The sequence below is a fragment of the Salarias fasciatus genome, unplaced genomic scaffold, assembly GCF_902148845.1.
Source record: "Salarias fasciatus unplaced genomic scaffold, fSalaFa1.1, whole genome shotgun sequence".
Taxonomy (NCBI): Eukaryota; Metazoa; Chordata; class Actinopteri; order Blenniiformes; family Blenniidae; genus Salarias; species Salarias fasciatus.
The window spans coordinates 679,834-700,306 of NW_021941377.1; the positions used below are offsets into that span (position 1 = coordinate 679,834).

The following is a 20,473-nucleotide window of genomic DNA, read 5'->3' on the forward strand; positions in this document are numbered from 1 at the left end:
ATAATAATATCGATAATAATAATGATTATAAATTAAAAATTTCTTAAAACTCAAAAAAGTGAAAAATATCAAAAAAGAGGAATAAATAAATAAAAAGCAGAACAAAAAAGAATAGATAATATTTGTATTAATAATAATAATAATAATAATAATAATAATAATAATAATAATAATAATAATAATATTAATCATAATAATAAAAACTGAAAAATATCTAAGAAAAAATTACAGGAATAAATAAATTAATAAAAAACAAAATAAAGAATAGATGTTTTAATAATAATAATAATAATAATAATAATAATCATAATAATAAATGGTTGAAAAATATCTAAAAATTACAGGAATAAATACATAACAAAAAAAGAGAAATAATAGAAAAAAAGAATAGATATAATGATAATAATAATGATGAAAATGATAATAACTAATAGTAAAATATGAATTAACAAATAAACATGTTTAAATGAATGAAAAAAACAGAAGAAACGGAAAGGAATAAACAATAGTAATGATAAACTAGTAATAATAACAATCATAAAAAACAATAATAATAATAATAATAATAATAATAATAATAATGTTTTTAATAAATAAGTAAAAGAAAAAAAAATTTGAAAATCAAGATTTTTATAAAGAAAATCACTAAATAATTTCCATGTAACAACAAACCAAAAAGTCAAAATAAATGATTTTTTTTAATACAATATTCCGACTTGTTAAACTTATTTTCTAATTTTCCCAATTCATTTTTTAAATAATTCTGAATTAATTTCTACAATTTTTACGACTTTTTCCATTTCATTTTTTTCCCATAATCCTTTACTTCTTTTCTACAACTTTTCTCACTTTTTTTTCCTGTTTCTCCCGTTTTTTTGCCCTCATTTTCCAGGTTATTTTCAATATTTCCCTTCATCATCCCCATTTCTCTCTAATGACCTCAACTTTTTCGGTTCTAATTTTAGCCGCTGATTGATGACATCACCTTTTATGCAAATTAGCCCGCTCATCAGTCATTAGCGAGGCCTATTTCTCATTTTTCCCCCCACTTCTTCTCTAGTTTAAAACTAAAAAAAAATAAAATTTCCTGGTTTTTCAAACTTCTTTTTATTTAATTTTTTTTTTTATTTTTTGCCACTTCATTTTCTTTATTTTTCCTTCTTTTTTTTTTCATTTTTTCCCACTTATTTTCGGAGTCCCTCTTCATTTTCTCTACTTTTTTCCTTTTCTTTTAAAAATGTATTTTTCTATTTTCCGAGTTCTATCCCATTTTTCCCAACATTTTCATTTTTCTATTTTCCTACTTTTTTCACTTATTTATTGATTGATTGATTGATTGATTGATTGATTGATTTTCCTACTTATTTCTTATTTTCCCCACTGTTTAGTTTTTTCTATTTTTTAATTTTTATTTTTTTTGTCTTTCAATTAAAAAAAATTCTAAATTTTCCCAACTAATTTTTTTTTAATATCATTTTCCAACTTCCATATTTTTTCACCTCTATTTTTTCTATTTATTTTTTTCATTTTTCTTATTTTCCCCATCGTTTCATTTTTTCTACTCTTTAATTAATTTTTTTTATATTTTTTTAATCTTTTTCTTATTTTTTGTCTAAATTTTCCCAACTCATTTCTTTTTATTATTTTCCAACTTCCATTTTATTTCACCTTTATTTTTTCTATTTATTTGTTTCCTACCTATTTCTTATTTTCCCTACAGTCTTATTTTTTCTGAGTTTTTTTTTAACTTCTTTAAAAAAAAAATTATTTTTTTAAAATTTTCCCAATCTATTTTTTTTTATTAATTTTAAACATCTATCTTATTTCACTTCTATTTTTTCTGTTTTTTTTCGTTTCCTACTTGTTTCTTTTTTTCCCTACTGTTTAAATGTTTCTATTTTTTTTTTTTGTTAATTTTTTTAATTTATTTAATTTAAAAGAAAATTCAAAATTTTTCCAACTCATTTTTTTTTATTATTTTCCAACTGCCATTTTCTTTCACCTCTATTTTTTCTATGTATGTTTTTGTCACTTTTCCCAACTCATTTTTTTAATTATTTTCCAACTTCCATCTTATTACACCTCTATTTTTTCTATCTACTTTTTTCCTACTTATTTCCTATTATACCTGTTTAATTTTTTGTTTGTTTAATTTTTGTTTTTTTAATTTCTTTAAATTAAAAAAAAAATCTAAATTTTCCCAACTCATTTTTTTTAATTATTTTCCAACTTCCAACTTATTTCACTTAAATTTTTCCTATTTATTTTTTCTACTCATTTTTTATTTTCACTACTGTTTTGTTTTTTCTATTTTTAATTAATTTGTATTTTTTTATATATTTTTAATCTTTTTTAAAATTTTTTCTTGATTTCTTTCCAACTTCCATTTTATTTCACCTCTATTTTTCCTATTTATTTGTTTCCTACTTATTTCTTATTTTCCCTACGGTCTTATTTTTTCTGTTTTTTAGTTTTTTATTTTTTTTAATTTCTTTAAATTTTTTTTATTTTTTTTTAATTTTCCCAACCTATTTTTTTATTATTTCTAAACATCCATCTTATTTCACTTCTATTTTTTCCGTTTCCTACTTGTCTCTTATTTTCCCTACTGTTTTAATTTTTCTATTTTTTAATTTTTGTTTATTTTTTTAAATTTCTTTAAATTAAAAAAAAATTCAAAATTTTCGAAACTCATTTTTTTTTTATTATTTTCCGACTGCCATTTTCTTTCACCTCTATTTTTTCTATGTATGTTTTTTTCACATTTCTTATTTTCCCCGCTGTTTCACCTTTTTTTATTTTTAAGTAATTTTTATTTTTTAGTATTTTTTAATCTCTCTTATTTTTTTCTAAATTTTCCCAACTCATTTTTTTTATTTTCCAACTTCCATCTTATCACACCTCTATTTTTTCTATTTATTTTTTCCTACTAATTTCTTATTATACCTACTGTTTTATTTTTTATTTTTTTAATTTTTGTTTTTTATAATTCAAAGAAATTACAAAAAAGAAATCTAATTTTTCCCAACTCATTTTTTTTTTATTATTTTCCAACTTCCATTTTATTTCACCTGTATTTTTCCTATTTACTTTTTCCTACTTATTTCTTATTTTCTCTGCTGTTTTATTTTTCAAATTTTATGAATGTTTTTTTTTTCTTTTTTTTCAAATTTTTCTCCATTTCATTTTTTTTTTGTTTTATTTTTCCACTTATTTTTTCCAATTTTCCCCCCTTTAAATCTTCCCTCTTCTATTTTTAGCTGCTCATCAACGACATCATCCCCCTTTATGCAAATGAGCTGGCCCCGTCATTTTAATCGCGGCGTTTAGCGGTTAGCGGTTAGCTTACCCATGCTAATCCTGCGGCGCAGCAGCGGCTGCGGCGGCGTCCTCCTCGGCATCCTGGCCGCTTCTGCTAGCGAAACCGCGTTGCTAACGTCGCCAGCTAAGTTAGCCACGCCCCCTTCCAAGCTGCTAGCGTCATCGCTAGCATAGCTGGAATTATTTGCTTGTTGTGAATGTTGTTTATTAGCGCCTGGGGCGCTGACGCTAACGCGGGGAATGACCCTGAGTCTATTTTTAAAGGTTGACCTCGTGACCTTTGACCTCCAGGGGTCAAGCCAGGCGCCCAAGGGAGGAATGTGGAGCTAGCAAGCATTTTTTTGGAAGGAGGAGGAAAACGGGTTTTGGGGAACTCGCTCACCGCTAAGCTAGGCTAGCTGAGGCTAATGCTAGCTCAGGCTAAAGCTAGCTACACAGAATCCATGTTGCATGAATAGAAATGATAATAAAAAATGAAAAAATAATAAAACACATAAAAAAAAATAATAATAATAACAATAATAATAATACTAGTAATAATAAAAATAAAAATAATAATTAGAAAATCAAAAAATAATTACAAGTAATTGAAATAATTCAAGAATTTCTCAAATTTAATTAAATTAATATATTATATAAATTAAATTAAAAAATAATTATTACATTTATTGAAATAAAAAAAATAAAAAAAAATACATTGAAAAACTGAAAAAAAATTACAATATCTTAAAAAATAATCTCGGAAATAAATGTATGATAAAACCAGAGGAAACAAATATAATAATAAAAAAAATGAATACACCAAAATGATTGTATTGAATATTATTGTCAAAATGTGAACATTGAAATAATTCAAGAATATCTCAAATGTAATTAAATTAATATATTTTTTAAATAAATCTAAAAATAATTATTAAATTTATTGAAATAAAAAAAAAAAACATTGAAAGACTAAAAAAAAAATTTCAATGTCTTAAAAAATAATCTCGGAAATAAATGTATGATAAAACCAAAGGAAACAAATATAATAAAAAAAAATGAATGAACCAAAATGATTGTATTGCATATTATTGTCAAAATGTGAAAATTTCAATTAAGTTTTTACATTAAAAAATGAAAAAAACAAAAATGAAATGTCTTCGATTGTTTTTTTGTTATAAATATTTCTTTAATTATTTAAATTGATATTGAAATCAATACTAAAGAATGAATGAATGAATAAATAAATGAATAATCAAAATAACATATGGATTTTTAACTTATTATATTGATATTTTTATGTCATCTATTATTTATTTTTAATTTATATATTTATACATTTATTATAAATAATAAATTAAATTAATTAGATAAAAAATTACAAATGAAGTCAAACATTCTTTGCAGCGGCATGACGTCAGTCCCTCTGCCTCCACCAGGAGGCGTCAAGGTTTCTGCTCATTTCAGCTGATTCATGTTTTCTCCGCGTCCGGCGAATTCTCTCCCCCGACCTTCGACCTTTGACCCCCCCCCCTTCACTGTTTGTGTGTGTGTGTGTGTGTGTGTGTGTGAGAGAGAGAGAGAGAGCAACTCATCAAGTTGATGCGCTGGAATTTCCGGTCGAAGGAGAAGAAGAAACAAACAAGAGAAGGAAGAAGAAGAAAAACAAAACACAAACACATAAGAAAAGCGAATGAACATGCACACACACACACACACACACACTAGTAAACAAAAAAAGAAAAAAGACAACACTGATTTTGTTTTTTTTTTGCTTTTAATATTAATTCAAATTTTTTATGGAATTTTATTTACTTCATTTTTATTATTTTTTTTACTTAATATCTTTAATTTGGATTTTTTAAATTTATTTTTATTATTATTTTTATCATTATTATTATTGTTTCTGTTAGTAAACTAATGAACTTTAATAAACTATTCGTTTTTATTCTTTATTTTTATTAGTCTTACATGTATGTATTTGTTTTCATTTTCATCGTTATTTTTTGCATATTTACCTTTATTTTATTATTTTTTTATTTATTCTTAATTGTTTACTATATTTTACTTCATAGTCTATATTTTTATTTCATTTACTAAATTTTTTGTTTATGAGATTAGATTTTTTATGTATTTTTTTTTAAAGGAATATGCTTTTATGGAGAAAGGAAGCAACTGCAACAAAACAGTTTTTTTTAAATAAAATTTTTAAATTAAAGAAAAGAATATATATTAAATGTTTTGAAAAAAATATAATTAAAATAATAAACAAAATATTTTAAAAAATGTGAACAAATAAAAGTATAACAAATCTAAAAAAATGAATAAATAAATTAAAACACATAAAAATGTAATTTAAAAATAACAATACTAAAATAAAAAAAACAAAAAATTAAGAAAGAACAGAACTTATGTATATTATTTCATTTAATAGGCATTGTTTTACCTTTGATCAGATATATTTTTCTATTTCATATATATTTTTTTGCTTTATATTTTATTACATTTATTAAATATTTTAAAATTTATGCTTATACATTTTACTAAATATTTCATATACGCTTCTATTTATTTGTTTATTTTATTTTATTTGCTTATGTATTTACTTATTTATTTATTCATTGATTTATTTAATTACTTGTATTTTATTTACTTAATGTTATTAGTTACATTAAATAAAAATAAAAAAAATGAAACAAAAAAAATAACATTTTTTTAACATAACATCAAAAAATTTTAATTGAAGTTAAATAATAAAAATAGGAATGTCTTCAGTGTTGTTTGGTGTCGCAAGAAAAATAAGAAAACAAATAAAAAAATTAAAAAATGTAATATTTCATATACACTTCTATTTATTTATTTTTTTATTTTTTTATTTATTTATTTATTGATTTATTCAATTACTTGTACTTTATTTACTACATTTGTTTTACTTACTTTACCTGTATGCGGGATTGTCCTCAGTGTTTTTCACCAGCATGTCGTTGCGAGGAGCGGGCAGCAGGAAGAGCCGCATCGACGTCTTCGGTGTTGTTTGTTTGTTTGTTGTCGTTGGAAAAATAAGAAAAAAACAAATGAAATTAAAAAAAAAAAAAAAATCATCAAAAAATTTTATTGAATTTAAATAAATAATAAAAATAGGCAAAAAGGGATAAAAAATAAAAACAAAATTATATATAATTATTTAATGAGACTATCACGCATAAAATAAAATAAAAAAAATTAGAAAAAAAATATATATAAATTAAGAAAATAATTAAAGTAGATTAGAAATATAAAAATTATTGAAAATGGATTAAAAAACAACTTCAATGTCTTCAATGTTGTGTTTGTTGTTGCAGGAAAAACAAGAAAAGAAATGAAATTTAAAAAAAAAAATAAAATAAAATAATGTTGATAAAAAATTAAATAAACAATTAAAATGACAAAAAACGGCTAAAAAATAAAAAAAATAATTAAAAAAAATTCATTAAATGGAAAAACAATTAAAAAATAAATGGTGAAATAATTAAAATTAGTATAAAAATAAAGCTTCTAAAAAAAACTGAATGTATAGAAATAAAAATAAAAAAATGTTTAAAAAAAATATCTAAATTGAAATAAATATTCATTCATAAAATTGAATAATAAAAAATAAATAAAACTCGGACTCAATGTACACACAAACTGTTTTTTACTGACGGTCATTGAACGCAACATTATATACAGTCGATCGAGGTTAGCAGCTAGCATGCTAGCTGCTAGCATGTTAGCGTTGTGGAGAAACATGCCAACAGCTAGCATCTTAGCGTCAACGTGATACGGGCCAACAGCTAGCTGCTAGCATATTAGCAAGATGTAGATACAGGCTAACAGCTAGCTGCTAGCATGTTAGCATACAGGCTAAGAGCTGGCATGTTAGCATATTAGCTTCATGAAAATCAGCTGGCTGCTAGCATGTTAGCATGATGACATAAAGGCTAACAGCTAGCTGCTAGCTTGTTAGCATGATGAGATACAGGCTGACAGCTATCGGCTAGCATATTAGCATGCTAACATGCTAACAGGTCAGTATGTTAGCATGACTTAGCTCTACACGTAGCTCTGACATGCTAGCATGGTAGCAACTGCTAGCCACTTGCTAGCATGTTGGAGCCACATGGTAATAAATGCTATGCTAGCATTCCACTCAAATGTTAACAAATGAGCATGCTAGTGACTTTTTAGCATGTTGGCGATACATGCTAGCATTGTGTAGCCTCCAACATGCTAACAAGTAGCTAGCAGCTGCTATCATGCTAGCATGTAGGATCCACACGCTGGCAGCTTGCTAGCCACCTCATATCCAATCATTCAGAGGACGTTAGCATCATGCTAACGTTAGCCGATCGTGGTCACAGTCCTGGGGGGGGGGGGGGGTTCGCTAGCTTGTCGCGCTAGCGCCTTTCCAGCCCGCTAGGCGCTAGCTGGTAGAAGCCTTTCTTCCGGGACCTCCGCAGGTATTCCAGCAGCAGGGCGCTAGCTAGCAGCGCGGCGAGCGCGCAGACGGCCGGGACGGCCAATAGGAGCGGGCCGGGGCCGGGACCTGGGGGGAGGGGGAGGGGCAAGCTAGCGTTAGCATTACCCTATAGCTTTTTTTTAATTAGCACATAGCTATCAGCATCAGCGTAAATTGTTAGCATTAGCTTCCTCTTGGTAGCTTGTGCTCGTTAGCATTAGCTCCTCACATTTTCATAATTATTTTAGCAACAGCTAGTACTGTTTTTCGTTAGCATTAGCATTATAATTATGTTAGCATTGGCTAGTAAAATTTTATTATTGTTAGCATCACAATATGTCAGCATTAGCTATTAGCATTAGTAATTAGCATCACTGCTACAATTTTGTTAGCATTAGCTGGTAGCATTAGTATTCTGATTAGCTAGTAGCATTAGCTAGTAACTATCATATTTACGTTAAGATTAGCTTTTAGTATTAACCTTTAGCATTAGGTGTTAGCATTTTTAATTAGCATTATTATCAACCTTTAGCATTAGCAATTAGCATATTTCATTAGCATTATTTTCAACCTTTAGCATCAGCTATTAGCATTTCTCATTAGCATTATTATTAGCCTTTAGCATTAGCTATTAGCATTTGTCATTAGCATTATCACCAACCTTTAGCATTAGCAATTAGCATTTCTCATTAGCGTTATTATTATCTTTTTGCATTAGCATTAGCATTATTATTGTTTAGCGTTACCTAATAGCATTTCCCACTAGCATCAGCATCATAATCATCTTTTAGCATTAGCATCATCCACTGTTATCAACATCATTATTATTATTATTAACGTTTAACGTTAGTCATTAGCATTAGCATTAGCATTACCGGTGACGGTGATCCTGAAGTGGGTGACCTCTGACCCCAGCTCGTTGCTGGCGTTGACCCGGTAGCGCCCGCCGTCCTCGGGCCGCACGTCGACCAATAGGAAGCCGCCGTCGACGTCGCCGCCGGGGGGGCGGGGCAGCCGGGCGCCGTCGGCCAATCGGGTGAGGGTGAGGGCGGGCGGCGGCCAGCCGGCGCTGCGGCACCACACCGTCACGTTGTGGCCCAGGGGCACTACGGCAGAGGGCAGCACCAGCACCCTGGTGTTCCTGGGGGGCGCTGAAGGGGGAGACGGCATGCTAATGCTAATGCTGATATGATGCTAATGCTAACATGCTAATGCTGTCAGTATTAGCTGTTAGCATCATTTATAGTCTATTAGCATTGGCTAATACCAACATGTTGAGCATGTTAGCATCATTTTTGAGCTGATTAGCATTATCCATTAGCATGATTTTGCAAATATTAGCATCAGTAATAATTAGCATAATTTGGAGTCTGCTAGCATTAGCTGTTAGCATCGTTATGAGTCTATTAGCATTGGCTAATACCAACATGTTGAGCATGTTAGCATCATTTTTCAGTTGATTAGCATTAGCCATTAGCATGATTTTGCAAATATTGGCATCAGTAATTAGCATAATTTGAAGTCTGCTAGCATTAGCTGTTAGCATCATTCTGAGTCTATTACCAATCACTGCTAGCATGATTAGCCTGTTAGCATAATTTTGGGGTATTCTAAACTATTAGCATAATTTGGCGCCTGCTAGCATTAGCTGCTAGCATAATTTGGAGACTATTATTAGCTATTAGCTTAATTTGGAGTGTGTTAGCAATAACTTTTTCTGACCTTTGACCCGGAGCGTGACGGCCGCCATCTTGGACCCGTGCTGATTGGCTGCCTCGCAGCTGTAGTGGGCGGAGTCTTCCAGGGCGGCCGAGGAGAGGTTAAAGGTCAATACAGAGGAGGAGGAGGAGGGGGCGGGGCCAGCCCGCTGAAGCTCCGCCCCCTCCCTCCGCAGCACCAGCGTGGGGGGCGGGGCTCCGTCTGACTGACAGCTGAGGGTCACATGACCTCCCTCCAGGACGTCCGGACCAGGAAGTAGAAGCAGGGAGGGCGGCATGGGCGGGGCTAGAGAGAGTGAGAGAGGGGGCGGGGCCTGTTACAGGAAATCAGGAAGTAGATATAGGAAGGAGAAACCACGCCCCCTTAATGTTTCTATAGACACACCCTTCAACAAAATGCTGCTGTATAAAAAGGCCACGCCCCCTTTTTTTGTTAAAACCAACAGGCCACGCCCCTTACTGGCTGTTAAACCAATAGACCACGCCCATGTATGTTTATTAGAACGTCAAGCCACGCCCCTTACTGACACACCAACACCCTTACTGTTTGGTATATTTACAAACCACGCCCCCTACGGGTGGTTATGCCGACAGGCGACGCCCACTTCTGTATTTGTAGAGACAAGCCACACCTCCTACTGGCACTATGAAGGCAGACCACGCCCCTTTAGTGGTATAAAGTCAGAATTCTAATAAATAAAACTAAATAAAAAAATTAATGAATAATTAAATAAATTAATTAATGAATAAACAAACAAATAAGTAAGTGAAACAACACGTGAAACAAATGAAACAAAAAAACATAATAATAATAAAATTAATAAATAAAATAGCAAAAGTCAGGACCAAATAAGCCACGCCCCCTTAGTGTTACTATAGATACAAACCACACCCATTCGGTTATCATGAAGTCAGAATACTAATAAAAAATACAAAAAACAAAAAAATAAAGTAGTAAATATAATTAAAAAATACATAGAAAAATATATTTAAAATAAATAATACATATAAATAACTATATAATAAGATAAAGTACAATAAAGCAGTCAGGACCAATAGGCCACGCCCCTTCCTGTTACCATAGATGAAAGCTACGCCTCTTGTATGACTATTAATAAACACAAACATTTAAAATAAAATAAGTAAAACAATAAAATAAGTGAAATAACTTAGAAATACACAAACAAACAAAACAAATATAAAAAATACTAAGAAATCAAGCTAAACCACGCCCCTATGTTAGTAGACACAAGCCCCGCCCCCTCCCCCCTCACCTTGGACCTCCAGCTCCACGCTTCTCCTCCTGCTCCTCCAGGTGGCGCCGTCGTCGCCCAGCAGCTCCGCCTCGCAGCTCAGCTCCACTGGGTCCCCAAGCCGGACCCGGACCCGGACCTGATCCTGGATCTGGTCCTGATCCTGAGCCGGACCCTGATCCACCTGGAGTTGGAGCTCCAGCGACAGATTCCTGGGATGTCCGGAGAACTCAAAGGTCCGGGAGGCCAGGGTAAGCCCCGCCCACAGCCAGCGCAGCCGCGCCCCATTGGGCGAGAGGACAGAGGGAGCCACGCAGAGCAGGGAGGACGGCCGGCCAATCAGGAGGGGGGAGGGGGCGGGGCCAGAGAGGACCGGGTCGGACGGGAAGGCTGGGGAGAGGAGGGGAGTGTTAGCATGATGCTAATGGTAGCATAATGCTAGTATTAGCGTGATGCTGACAGGACCAATCTTAATTATGTTGGTATTAGGACACTGTTAGCATAGCATTATTGTTAGCATTATGCCAAAGCTAGCATGAGGCAAATTTTAGCATCTTAATAATGAGCATTGGACCAATGTTAGCATGAGGTCAATGGTAGCATTATGCAAATGTTAGCATGATGTGAGAGTAAGCCCGAGGCACTAATGTCAGCATGATGCTAATGTTAGCATGATGTTAATCCAAAAACTGTACCAGTGTTTTTATATTGGGTCCTGAAGTTCATACAGGGACCAGAATATGTGTTTACGTCCCCAATTTGCACATGCACCAGTGTTTAAGTTCCCACTTTGCACATGTACCAATATATGTGTGTAAGTCCCCACTTTGCACATGTAGTGTGTTTAAGTCCCCACTTTGCATGTGTACCAATATCTGTGTTTAAGTCCCCACTTTTCCACATTAACCAATATCTGCGTGAAAGTCCCTACTTTGCACATTTACCAATGTATGTGTGTAAGTCCCCACTTTGCATGTGTACCAATATATGTGTATATGTCCCCAATTTTCCACATTAACCAATATCTGCGTGAAAGTCCCCACGTTGCACATTCACCAATATCTGTGTGTAAGTCCCCACTTTGCACATGTAGTGTGTTTAAGTCCCCACTTTGCATGTGTACCAATATCTGTGTGTAAGTCCCCACTTTGCACATGTAAGTCCCCATTGTGAACCTACACTAGTGTGTGTGTGTGTGTGTGTGTGTGTGTGTGCCCTCACCATAGACCTGCACCCGGACCAACCTCTCCCGGGTCACGCCCTGGCACCGGGCCCGACAGGCGAAGCCCCCCCGCTGCTCGGGGCCCAGGTCACCCACCCGGAGCTGGGAGCGCCCGTCGGGCTCCCGGGACGTCTGTAGAACCCGGTCCTGGTCCCGGTCCGGGTCCTGGTCCGGGTCCGACCGGGACCAGGTGAGCTCCGGCGGCTCCTCGCAACCCGACGCCCGGCAGGACAGGAGCAGGGCCGAGCCAAGCTCGGCCCACAGCTCGGGGGAGGCGTCCAATTGGAGGGGGTGGGCTGGAAGCGGGGTAGGGCCAAGGTTAAATTAGATATATATAAATATTATTCATTTTATATTATTTTTGTATATTTTATATTTATTTATTTTCATTATATATAATATAATAAAAAATTACAGTATAATATATATTATATTGATTTTTTCATTTCTTTTTAATTTTTAATTTTATGAAAAATGTCAAAAAAATATTGATTTTTTTTTTCCTCTACTGATTTCAATATGTATTTCAATTACTGTATTATAAATTGATTAAAATTTATGGCAAATGCAGTGTATTTATGGTATAGTTTCATTCTTTTCTCTAATTATTTTTCAAAATTATTTCGAGCAATTTATTTATGTTAAATTTTATGTTTTTTTATTTTTTCTATTCTATTTTTATTTACATTTATTTTTTTAAGAATCTGCTAATTTGAGAAAAGTAACTTTTGAAATCCTTTTTTCAAATTATTGTTTTAATTCCATTTTTTAAAAATGTTTTATGTTTTTTATTTATTACAATTTATTGCAATTGTACTTTTCATCTGTTTCCATGGTTACAATATTAAAGTGGATGTCAATGTTTTATTTTATTAATATTTATGCATTATCTTATAAATATTACATTATGATTTTTTTCTTTAAATTTATTTTTAGAATTAAATTTATTTATTTAAATGTATTTCTTTCTACTATTGCTATTATTGTATTGATTTAGTTCCATATTTTATTTTTATTTATGTATTGTTATTTTTTTATTTATTTTTAATTGTTGTTTGCATCCATTCATTTTATTTAGAATTTATTACAATTTCTTCGAACTTCCTTTCGTTTCCACCGCAACACAAACCCACCTCTGACGTTGACGGTTGCCGTGGCGACCTCTGACCCCAACTGATTGGTGGCCTCGCAGGTGTAGTGGGCGGAGTCTTCCGGGGCGGCCGTGAAGTTGAAGGAGAGCGAGGAGGTGAAGGAGGAGGGGGCGGGGCCAGCCCGGCGAAGCTCCGCCCCCTCCCTCTTTAGCACCAGCGTGGGAGGCGGGGCTCCGTCTGACTGACAGCTGAGGGTCACATGGCCTCCCTCCAGGACGTCCGGACCAGGAAGTAGGAGCAGGGAGGGCGGGGTGGGCGGGGCTAGAGCAGAGAGGAGGGGGCAACCATGTTACCATGGCAACAGATGTATTCTTTTAGACATGTAACCATGACAACATGTTTTGTGGATTCGTTGTCCATACTTTGACGTCACCATGGCAACAGCTCTGTTACCATGGATACAGCAGGGGGTTTTTTTTCTTCTTTTTACTGTTACGATAGTAACTATTGTTTTTTTACATGTTACCATAGTAACTATAGTTTTTTTTTTAAACCTGTTACCATGGCAACTCTTATTTTCAAACCTGTTTTCATGGTAACTCCTGCTACTGTTAACCTGTTACCATTGTCACTAAAGGTCTATTCCCTGTTGCCATGGCAACTGTTCTTTTTACCTATCATGGTAGCTACTGTATTTTTTTTAACCTGTTGCCATGGTAACCACTTTTATTGATAACCTGTTACTTTTAATTTTAAACCTGTTGCCATGGTAACCAGTTTTTTTTTTTTTACCTGTTGCCATGGTAACATTGTTATTTTTAAAAAACGTTACTATAGTAACTTTTTTTTTTACTGTTTTATCTGTTAACCATGGTAAGTAACTACTAATATTTTTAACCTGTTACCATGGTAACTACTGTTTTCTAAACTGTTACCATGGCAACCACTGTAAATGTTAAACCTGCTGCCATGTTAATTACTGTTTTTTTTTATATGTTGCCATGGTTACTATTGTTATTCTAAAAACTGTTACCACGGTAACTACTGTTTTCTAAACATGTTACCATGGCAACAGTTTCACCATGACAACCAGTATTTGTTTTTTCTTTTCTGTAAACTTGTTACCATCATACCGTTGTTTTTTTTTAACCTGTTGCCATGGCAACAACTGCTACTTTCAAAACTGTTACCACGGAAAATGCCATTATTTTTAAACTGTTGTGACCTCGGTAACCATGGCAACTACTCTTATTTTAGAAACTGTTACCTTGGTAACTACATTTTTTTAATGAAGTTACCACGGTAACCTGATATATAAAAAGTGTAACCATGGTAACTACTGTTTTCTAAGTTACCACGGTAACTATTGTTATTATATAAGTGTTACCATGGTAACTACTGTTTTCCAAACATGTTACCATGGCAACACTTTTACCACGACAACCATAGTTTTTTTTTTTTTTTTAACCTGTTACCGTCGCATCTATTGCTTAAAAAAAAAAAAAAAACAACCTGTTGCCATGGTAACGACTGCCATTTTCAAAGCTGTTACCATGGGGACAAAAGCTATTTTTAAACCTGTTTCCATGGTAACTCTTGTTATTTTTAAACACGTTATCATGGTAACAGTTTTACCATGACAACAATGTTTGGTTTTTTTTTTTTTTTTTGGAAACCTGTTACTATCATACCGTCATTGTTGTTGTTGTTTGTTTTTTTTTTTTCCTGTTGCCATGGTAACTGCTACTTTGAAAACTTACCATGGCATCTTCTGATAGTTTTGAACAGCTGTTACCATGGTAACTACTGTCTTTTTATCTGTTACCATGGTAACTACTGCCCACTCTTAAACCTTTTACTATATATATTTTTTTTAATCTGTTACCATGGCAACAATATTTTTTTCACCTCTTTACATGGATATCTGTGTTTAGATGGGCAGAACTCTCTTCTGGGCCCGTTGCCACGGTAACGGCGGCCGGCAGACTCACCCAGCGGCTCCAGGCGGACCGTGGTCTCCCTGGTGAGGTTCTGATCGGGGCCCCCCAGGTCCAGGTCCAGCGAGGCCCTGCAGGTGACCTCGGCCCCCCGGTCGTCCCGGGAGACCCCGAAGCGGTACTCGGACCCGGATTGAACCTCCCGCCCCCCCCGGAGCCAGGACAGCCGCACCCGGTCCTCAGGGTGGGCCCCGGGGGCCCGGCAGGTCAGGACCGCCTCCGAGCCCGACAGGAGCCGGTCCAGCCCCGAGACCAGGGGGGGGGAGGGGAGGGCTGGGGAACACACACATTACACCATCAATAATAATAGTAATAATAATAATAATAATGATAATAATAATAATAATATTAATAATAAAAAATAATAACAATACTACTAATAATTCTAGTAATGATGATAAAAACAATGATGACAATAATAGTAATAATAACAATAAAAAAATAATCGTAATAATAATAATAATAAAAATAATACTACTAATAATGATAGTAATGATGATAAAAATAACAATGATGATAATAATAGTAATAATAACAATAAAAATTGTAATTACAATAATAAAAGAAGAAAGTAATAATAATAAAATCATATTACTATTAAGAATTAAATTAACAAAAAACTAAATGACAGTAGTAGCATTAATAACAATAACAATAATAATATTGATAGTAATAACAATAACATTAATAATAATAGTAATAATAATAATAATAATAATAATAATAATAAAACAATTTTAAATAAATGCATTTAAAACTACAATAAATGAAAATATAAAAATAAATAAAATATGAATTTATGTATACAAAGTTAAATACAAGATTATTTAATATAATAAATACATTAAAAAAAAAACTAATAATATAAAAACCAAACAAACATAAAATAAACATATATTTTTTGGGAAAAACAAAACAAAAAGGTTCAATTTAAATTTGAATAAAAAGAATTGTACAATTAAAAAAAGCATAATTTTAAATAGAAGCCATATAAAGAGAAACACAACAAACTGAAAACAGTGAAAGCAAAAAAATCTTCCAATATTATTGATCATAATGATGATAATAATAATAATAAGTTACAATAAAAAATATTTCAAATAAAGATAAAGCTAAAAATAAGAATACATCTGAACAATGAGTATAATATATAAATATATTGAATTAAATAAATAAAAATAAAGCATAAAATAAGAAAATGGAGAAAAACAAAAAAATAAGGAAGAAAAATAGAAAAAATAAAAAGAATAATAATTATATCAAAATATGAAAATTTTGAATTCTACATAACACATTTAATAAATAATAATAAATAAAACAAAAGTGTTGAAAAATCCAAATATAATAAAACATAATAAAATACTAATAGAAACAATGAATTATTAATTACTAAATGAATAAATTTATAATTGACTGTAGATATAAAAAAATTGAAAAAAATGAAGAAATACAAATATAAACAAGTATGAATATGACATCAAATTAAAATAATGTTAAAAACACTTTTTTTGAATAAACATAAATATGAAACAATTAAATAATTAAAACGGGAAAAGTAAAAAAAAGAATAAACATTATATATACTGTTAATACTATTAATATTGAAAATAATTTTTAAAAAAATTAACCAAAAATAATACAATTTCTTTTTTATTATTTTGTTTTCAAATAAATAAAAAATAAAATATTTTATAACTAATAATTAAATATGATACTACTTTTAGTAATAAAAAAATAAATAAATATTTTATTTAATATTTTATTTTTATTTAAATTAAAAAAATGTAATGAAGTACATAGTGACAAATAAATAAAAAACAGAGAAACGATGACATCATGCCGTACCGTAGACCCGGACCCGGACGGTGACGTGTTTGATCTGGTCTCCGCAGACGACGCGGCACTGCAGCGCCCCCTCGTGCTCGGCGGCCACGGGGTCGAAGGTGACGGCGGCGGCCGCCCCGCCGTCGCCGGCCTCCACGGCGCCCCCCAGCGGCCGGTCGCCCGGCGGCGTCCAGGCCACGTGCGGCGGCGGCGCGTCGCAGTCGCGGGCCGAGCACAGCAGGCGGCGCCGGGAGCCCAGCGGGAAGAGCGGCCGGCGGGGGGACACGTCCACCTGGAGGCCCTGAACGCACCACAGCCAGCAGGACAGCAGCAGCACTGCGGGTCAAAGGTCAACACTTATTATTGTTCGTATTTTCATTTCTTAATATTTTATATATTTTTTTACTTAAAAAGGTGAAACGGAATTATTATTTTATTTCCCTATATTCTGTTTGATTTTACTCATTTTTAAATATTTTCTATATTTTCCATTTGTTTTGTAAATATTTTATTTTTCAGAATTATTACATTATATATCATTTTTTATTCATATTTTTTTTTTTATATATATATTTTTTTCCAAAATTTTAATTAAGGTTCAAGTTTAGGAATTCAAAAACACTATTTTTGAACAGTATTTTTTTTAATAGTATGTTTATTATTTTTATAAATATTTTTCTTTATCTATATATATATTCAAATTCAATTTTTCTTTGTTATGATTCTTGATTATTATTATTTATTGTCGGCACATCAGGTCCTAGAAGACTTGCTTGAAAAAAAAAAAAAACAACCTGTATATATATATATATATATTTTTTTTTTTTTTTGGTTACGTCATTTTTTTTAAGCTTATTTTTTTTAATTTTATTTTTGCAGCAATTTTAGATTTTTTTTTTCATTTTTATTAACATTTAATTACTATTTTATTAACTTTGTTGTTTTTTTCTAAATGTGTTGAGCAGCTTACAAGTTTTTTACGTTGTTTTTATTTGTATTGTTTTTCAGTTGTTTACATTCTTTGTATTATTTTTTTGAAAGTTATTTAAGAAATAAAAATGTATTTATTTTAATTAGATTTTTTTTTTCATTAACATTCTCATTTTTTTTGTTTTATTATTTTCTTTATTTTCCTTACTCAGCAGCTTCTTCAGCCTCCAACAGTTAAAACAATAAAGAATCAGCGGCGCCTTGTCGCTTCGTCCAGATTTACGGCGGTCAGAGGTCAGAGGTCACCCAGGGCCCCGAAAAAAAACCCTGAAACTCTGAACTTCCTCCCGACTATTTTAATTCCTCAAACTCAGCTTTTTTTTTTTTCTCCTGACGCTTCAAAATGAGCTGTTTTTGTTTTTACTACAATAAAGCTGTTTTTATCTTTAAATTAATAAATTTATATAATTTTATTTTAAAATATACATATATATATATATATATATATATATATATATATATATATATATATATATATATATATATATATATATACATATATAAATTTTAAAGAACAAACAAAATTAAAAAAATATATAAATAAAAAAAATATTAATAAGACAGAAAACAAAATATTTACTATAAAAAGATAAAAATTAAAATTAAAAATATCAATATTGTAAAAAAACAAAAAAGAAAGAAAGAAAAAAATTGGAAAGAACACACAAAATAAAAATAAAAAAATAAATATTAATAAGGCAGAAAACAAAATAATTTGTATAAAAGACAAAAATAAAAATAAAAAATAACAATATTGAACGCTGTTGAAAAACACAAACTTGTTTTTAATTAATATTAATTATATTTGAGTATTGAAAATGTATTGAAAATACAAAAAAATTAAAAAGAAAATTTAAAAAGAAAATTAAATTCAATCAAATTCTCCAGATTTTAGTTTTTAATTAAAAAGTTGTAAGAAATTGTTTAAAGAAATTTAAAAAATAATTAGTAAAAAAACTTATAAATATAAAATAAATATGAATTAAAATACGAAATAAATCATTAAAAAATACATATCAATTTAAATGACTAAAAATTTAAACAAAAATAAAAAAAAGAAAACAACAATTTGGTAAAAATATTTAAAAATCACCATTATTGTAGGATAATAATTTATCAAATTGTTTATTAAAAATACATTAAATATCACATTTCTTTAAAAGATGTGCTTTTATTTAAAAAATGTAACAATATTGAACTTTTTCAAAATATGAAAAAAATATCAAGGCTACTTTAAATTCACAAATATTAAGATTTTTTTGTTCTTAATAAAACGTAAGAAAATATTCAAATAAAAAAAAGTATAAAATTAAAATTGTGTAAAAAATGTTTAATATCAATCATTAAAAAATTGTAAATCTTGGAAATAACTTTCTAAGCCAATTTTTTAGAAAACAGACTTTAATAACAAAAAACTAAAACAAAAACTTCAGCAATTAAAAGTTTAAGTTTAAAGTTAATTTTAAAAACATTTAAAAAATATAAAAATATTTTTGAAAAATCATTAAAAATTACATATAAATGTAAACTGTTATCAACAAAAACACTTACTAAAAAACAAATAAAACAAGGTAATAAAATTGGAAAAAATATTTTAAAATGATCTTTATTGCAGAATAATAATCATATAATGCTAATTTTTTCTTTACATTTTTTAAAGAAATTTAACAATATTTAAGTTCTCAAAAAAATGAAAAACATCAACACCACTTCTGAAAAAAAAACAAACAAAAAAAAAACAAAAAAACAATCCAGATTTTTTTCCCCTCTGCATTTAAATTTAGTCAAATCTGCAGATTTTTTTTTTTCATTTTTTTGTCTGATTTTTTTCTCCAGCGATTTGTTTCTCCTTTAAATCACATCATAAATAAACAAACAAGCAGACAGCGGCGGCGTTGTTGTTGACGTTACCTGTCCGAGCGCCGTCCATCGCCGCGGCGACCGAGAGAAAAGATCCGCAGAGGAACAATGATCAAGGACGAGTGTGTGACAGAGTGTGTGTGTGTGAGAGCGTCTTTGTGTCTCAAATGAAGCCGAGGCGGCGTGTGTGTGTGTGTGTGTGTGTGTGTGTGAGGACAAAACAAACGCCCCCTCCTCCTCCTCCTCTGAAGCCCCGCCCCCCCCCTCACAGAGCTCTGCTTGGTGAGTTCTGCCCCCCAGTGGCCAAAGCGTGGAACTGCAGATTTTTTTTTTACTGCTGAATTTTTTATTATAATTTTTTTTTTTTTTTTTGTAATTATTTTGTGCATTTTTTTCATTTTTTTAAAAATTTATCTTGTGGATTTTTTTCTCTATCATTTTTTTTTTGTTCTCAGCCTTTTTCCCAAAAAAATGTTTTTATTTTATTTATTTTTTATAAGTTAAGTAATTTTCCCAGAGGCGTTCAAGGACATCCTGTTTCTTGTTATTCGAGGCGTTCAATGACTTTTAAGCAGTTTTAACTGACTGTTATTTTCATTTTCTTCACCTTTTTAAAAGTATTTTCTGTGAGACGTTCAAGGAACGTTTACTTGATTTGCTGATTTCTTGTTTGTATTTTTTTTTTTTTCCATTGTGCTTGTTAGTGAGGCGTTCAGAGACTTTTAATTGCCTGTATTTTAT

General features: G+C 31.1%; 1 protein-coding gene across 1 annotated transcript; it reads right to left on the minus strand.

Moving 5' to 3' along the window:
• Positions 1-7,017: 7,017 nt before the first annotated feature.
• Positions 7,018-19,928, minus strand: vcam1b (vascular cell adhesion molecule 1b). Its single transcript, XM_030087250.1, has 9 exons — positions 19,784-19,928; positions 16,904-17,218; positions 15,053-15,331; positions 13,104-13,382; positions 11,970-12,266; positions 10,770-11,138; positions 9,500-9,781; positions 8,653-8,928; positions 7,018-7,864 (listed from the first exon to the last, which is right to left on the minus strand). The coding sequence occupies exons 1-9, from the start codon at positions 19,800-19,802 to the stop codon at positions 7,716-7,718; spliced, it is 2,265 nt and encodes a 754-aa protein (XP_029943110.1). The 5' UTR covers positions 19,803-19,928; the 3' UTR covers positions 7,018-7,715.
• Positions 19,929-20,473: the final 545 nt, after the last annotated feature.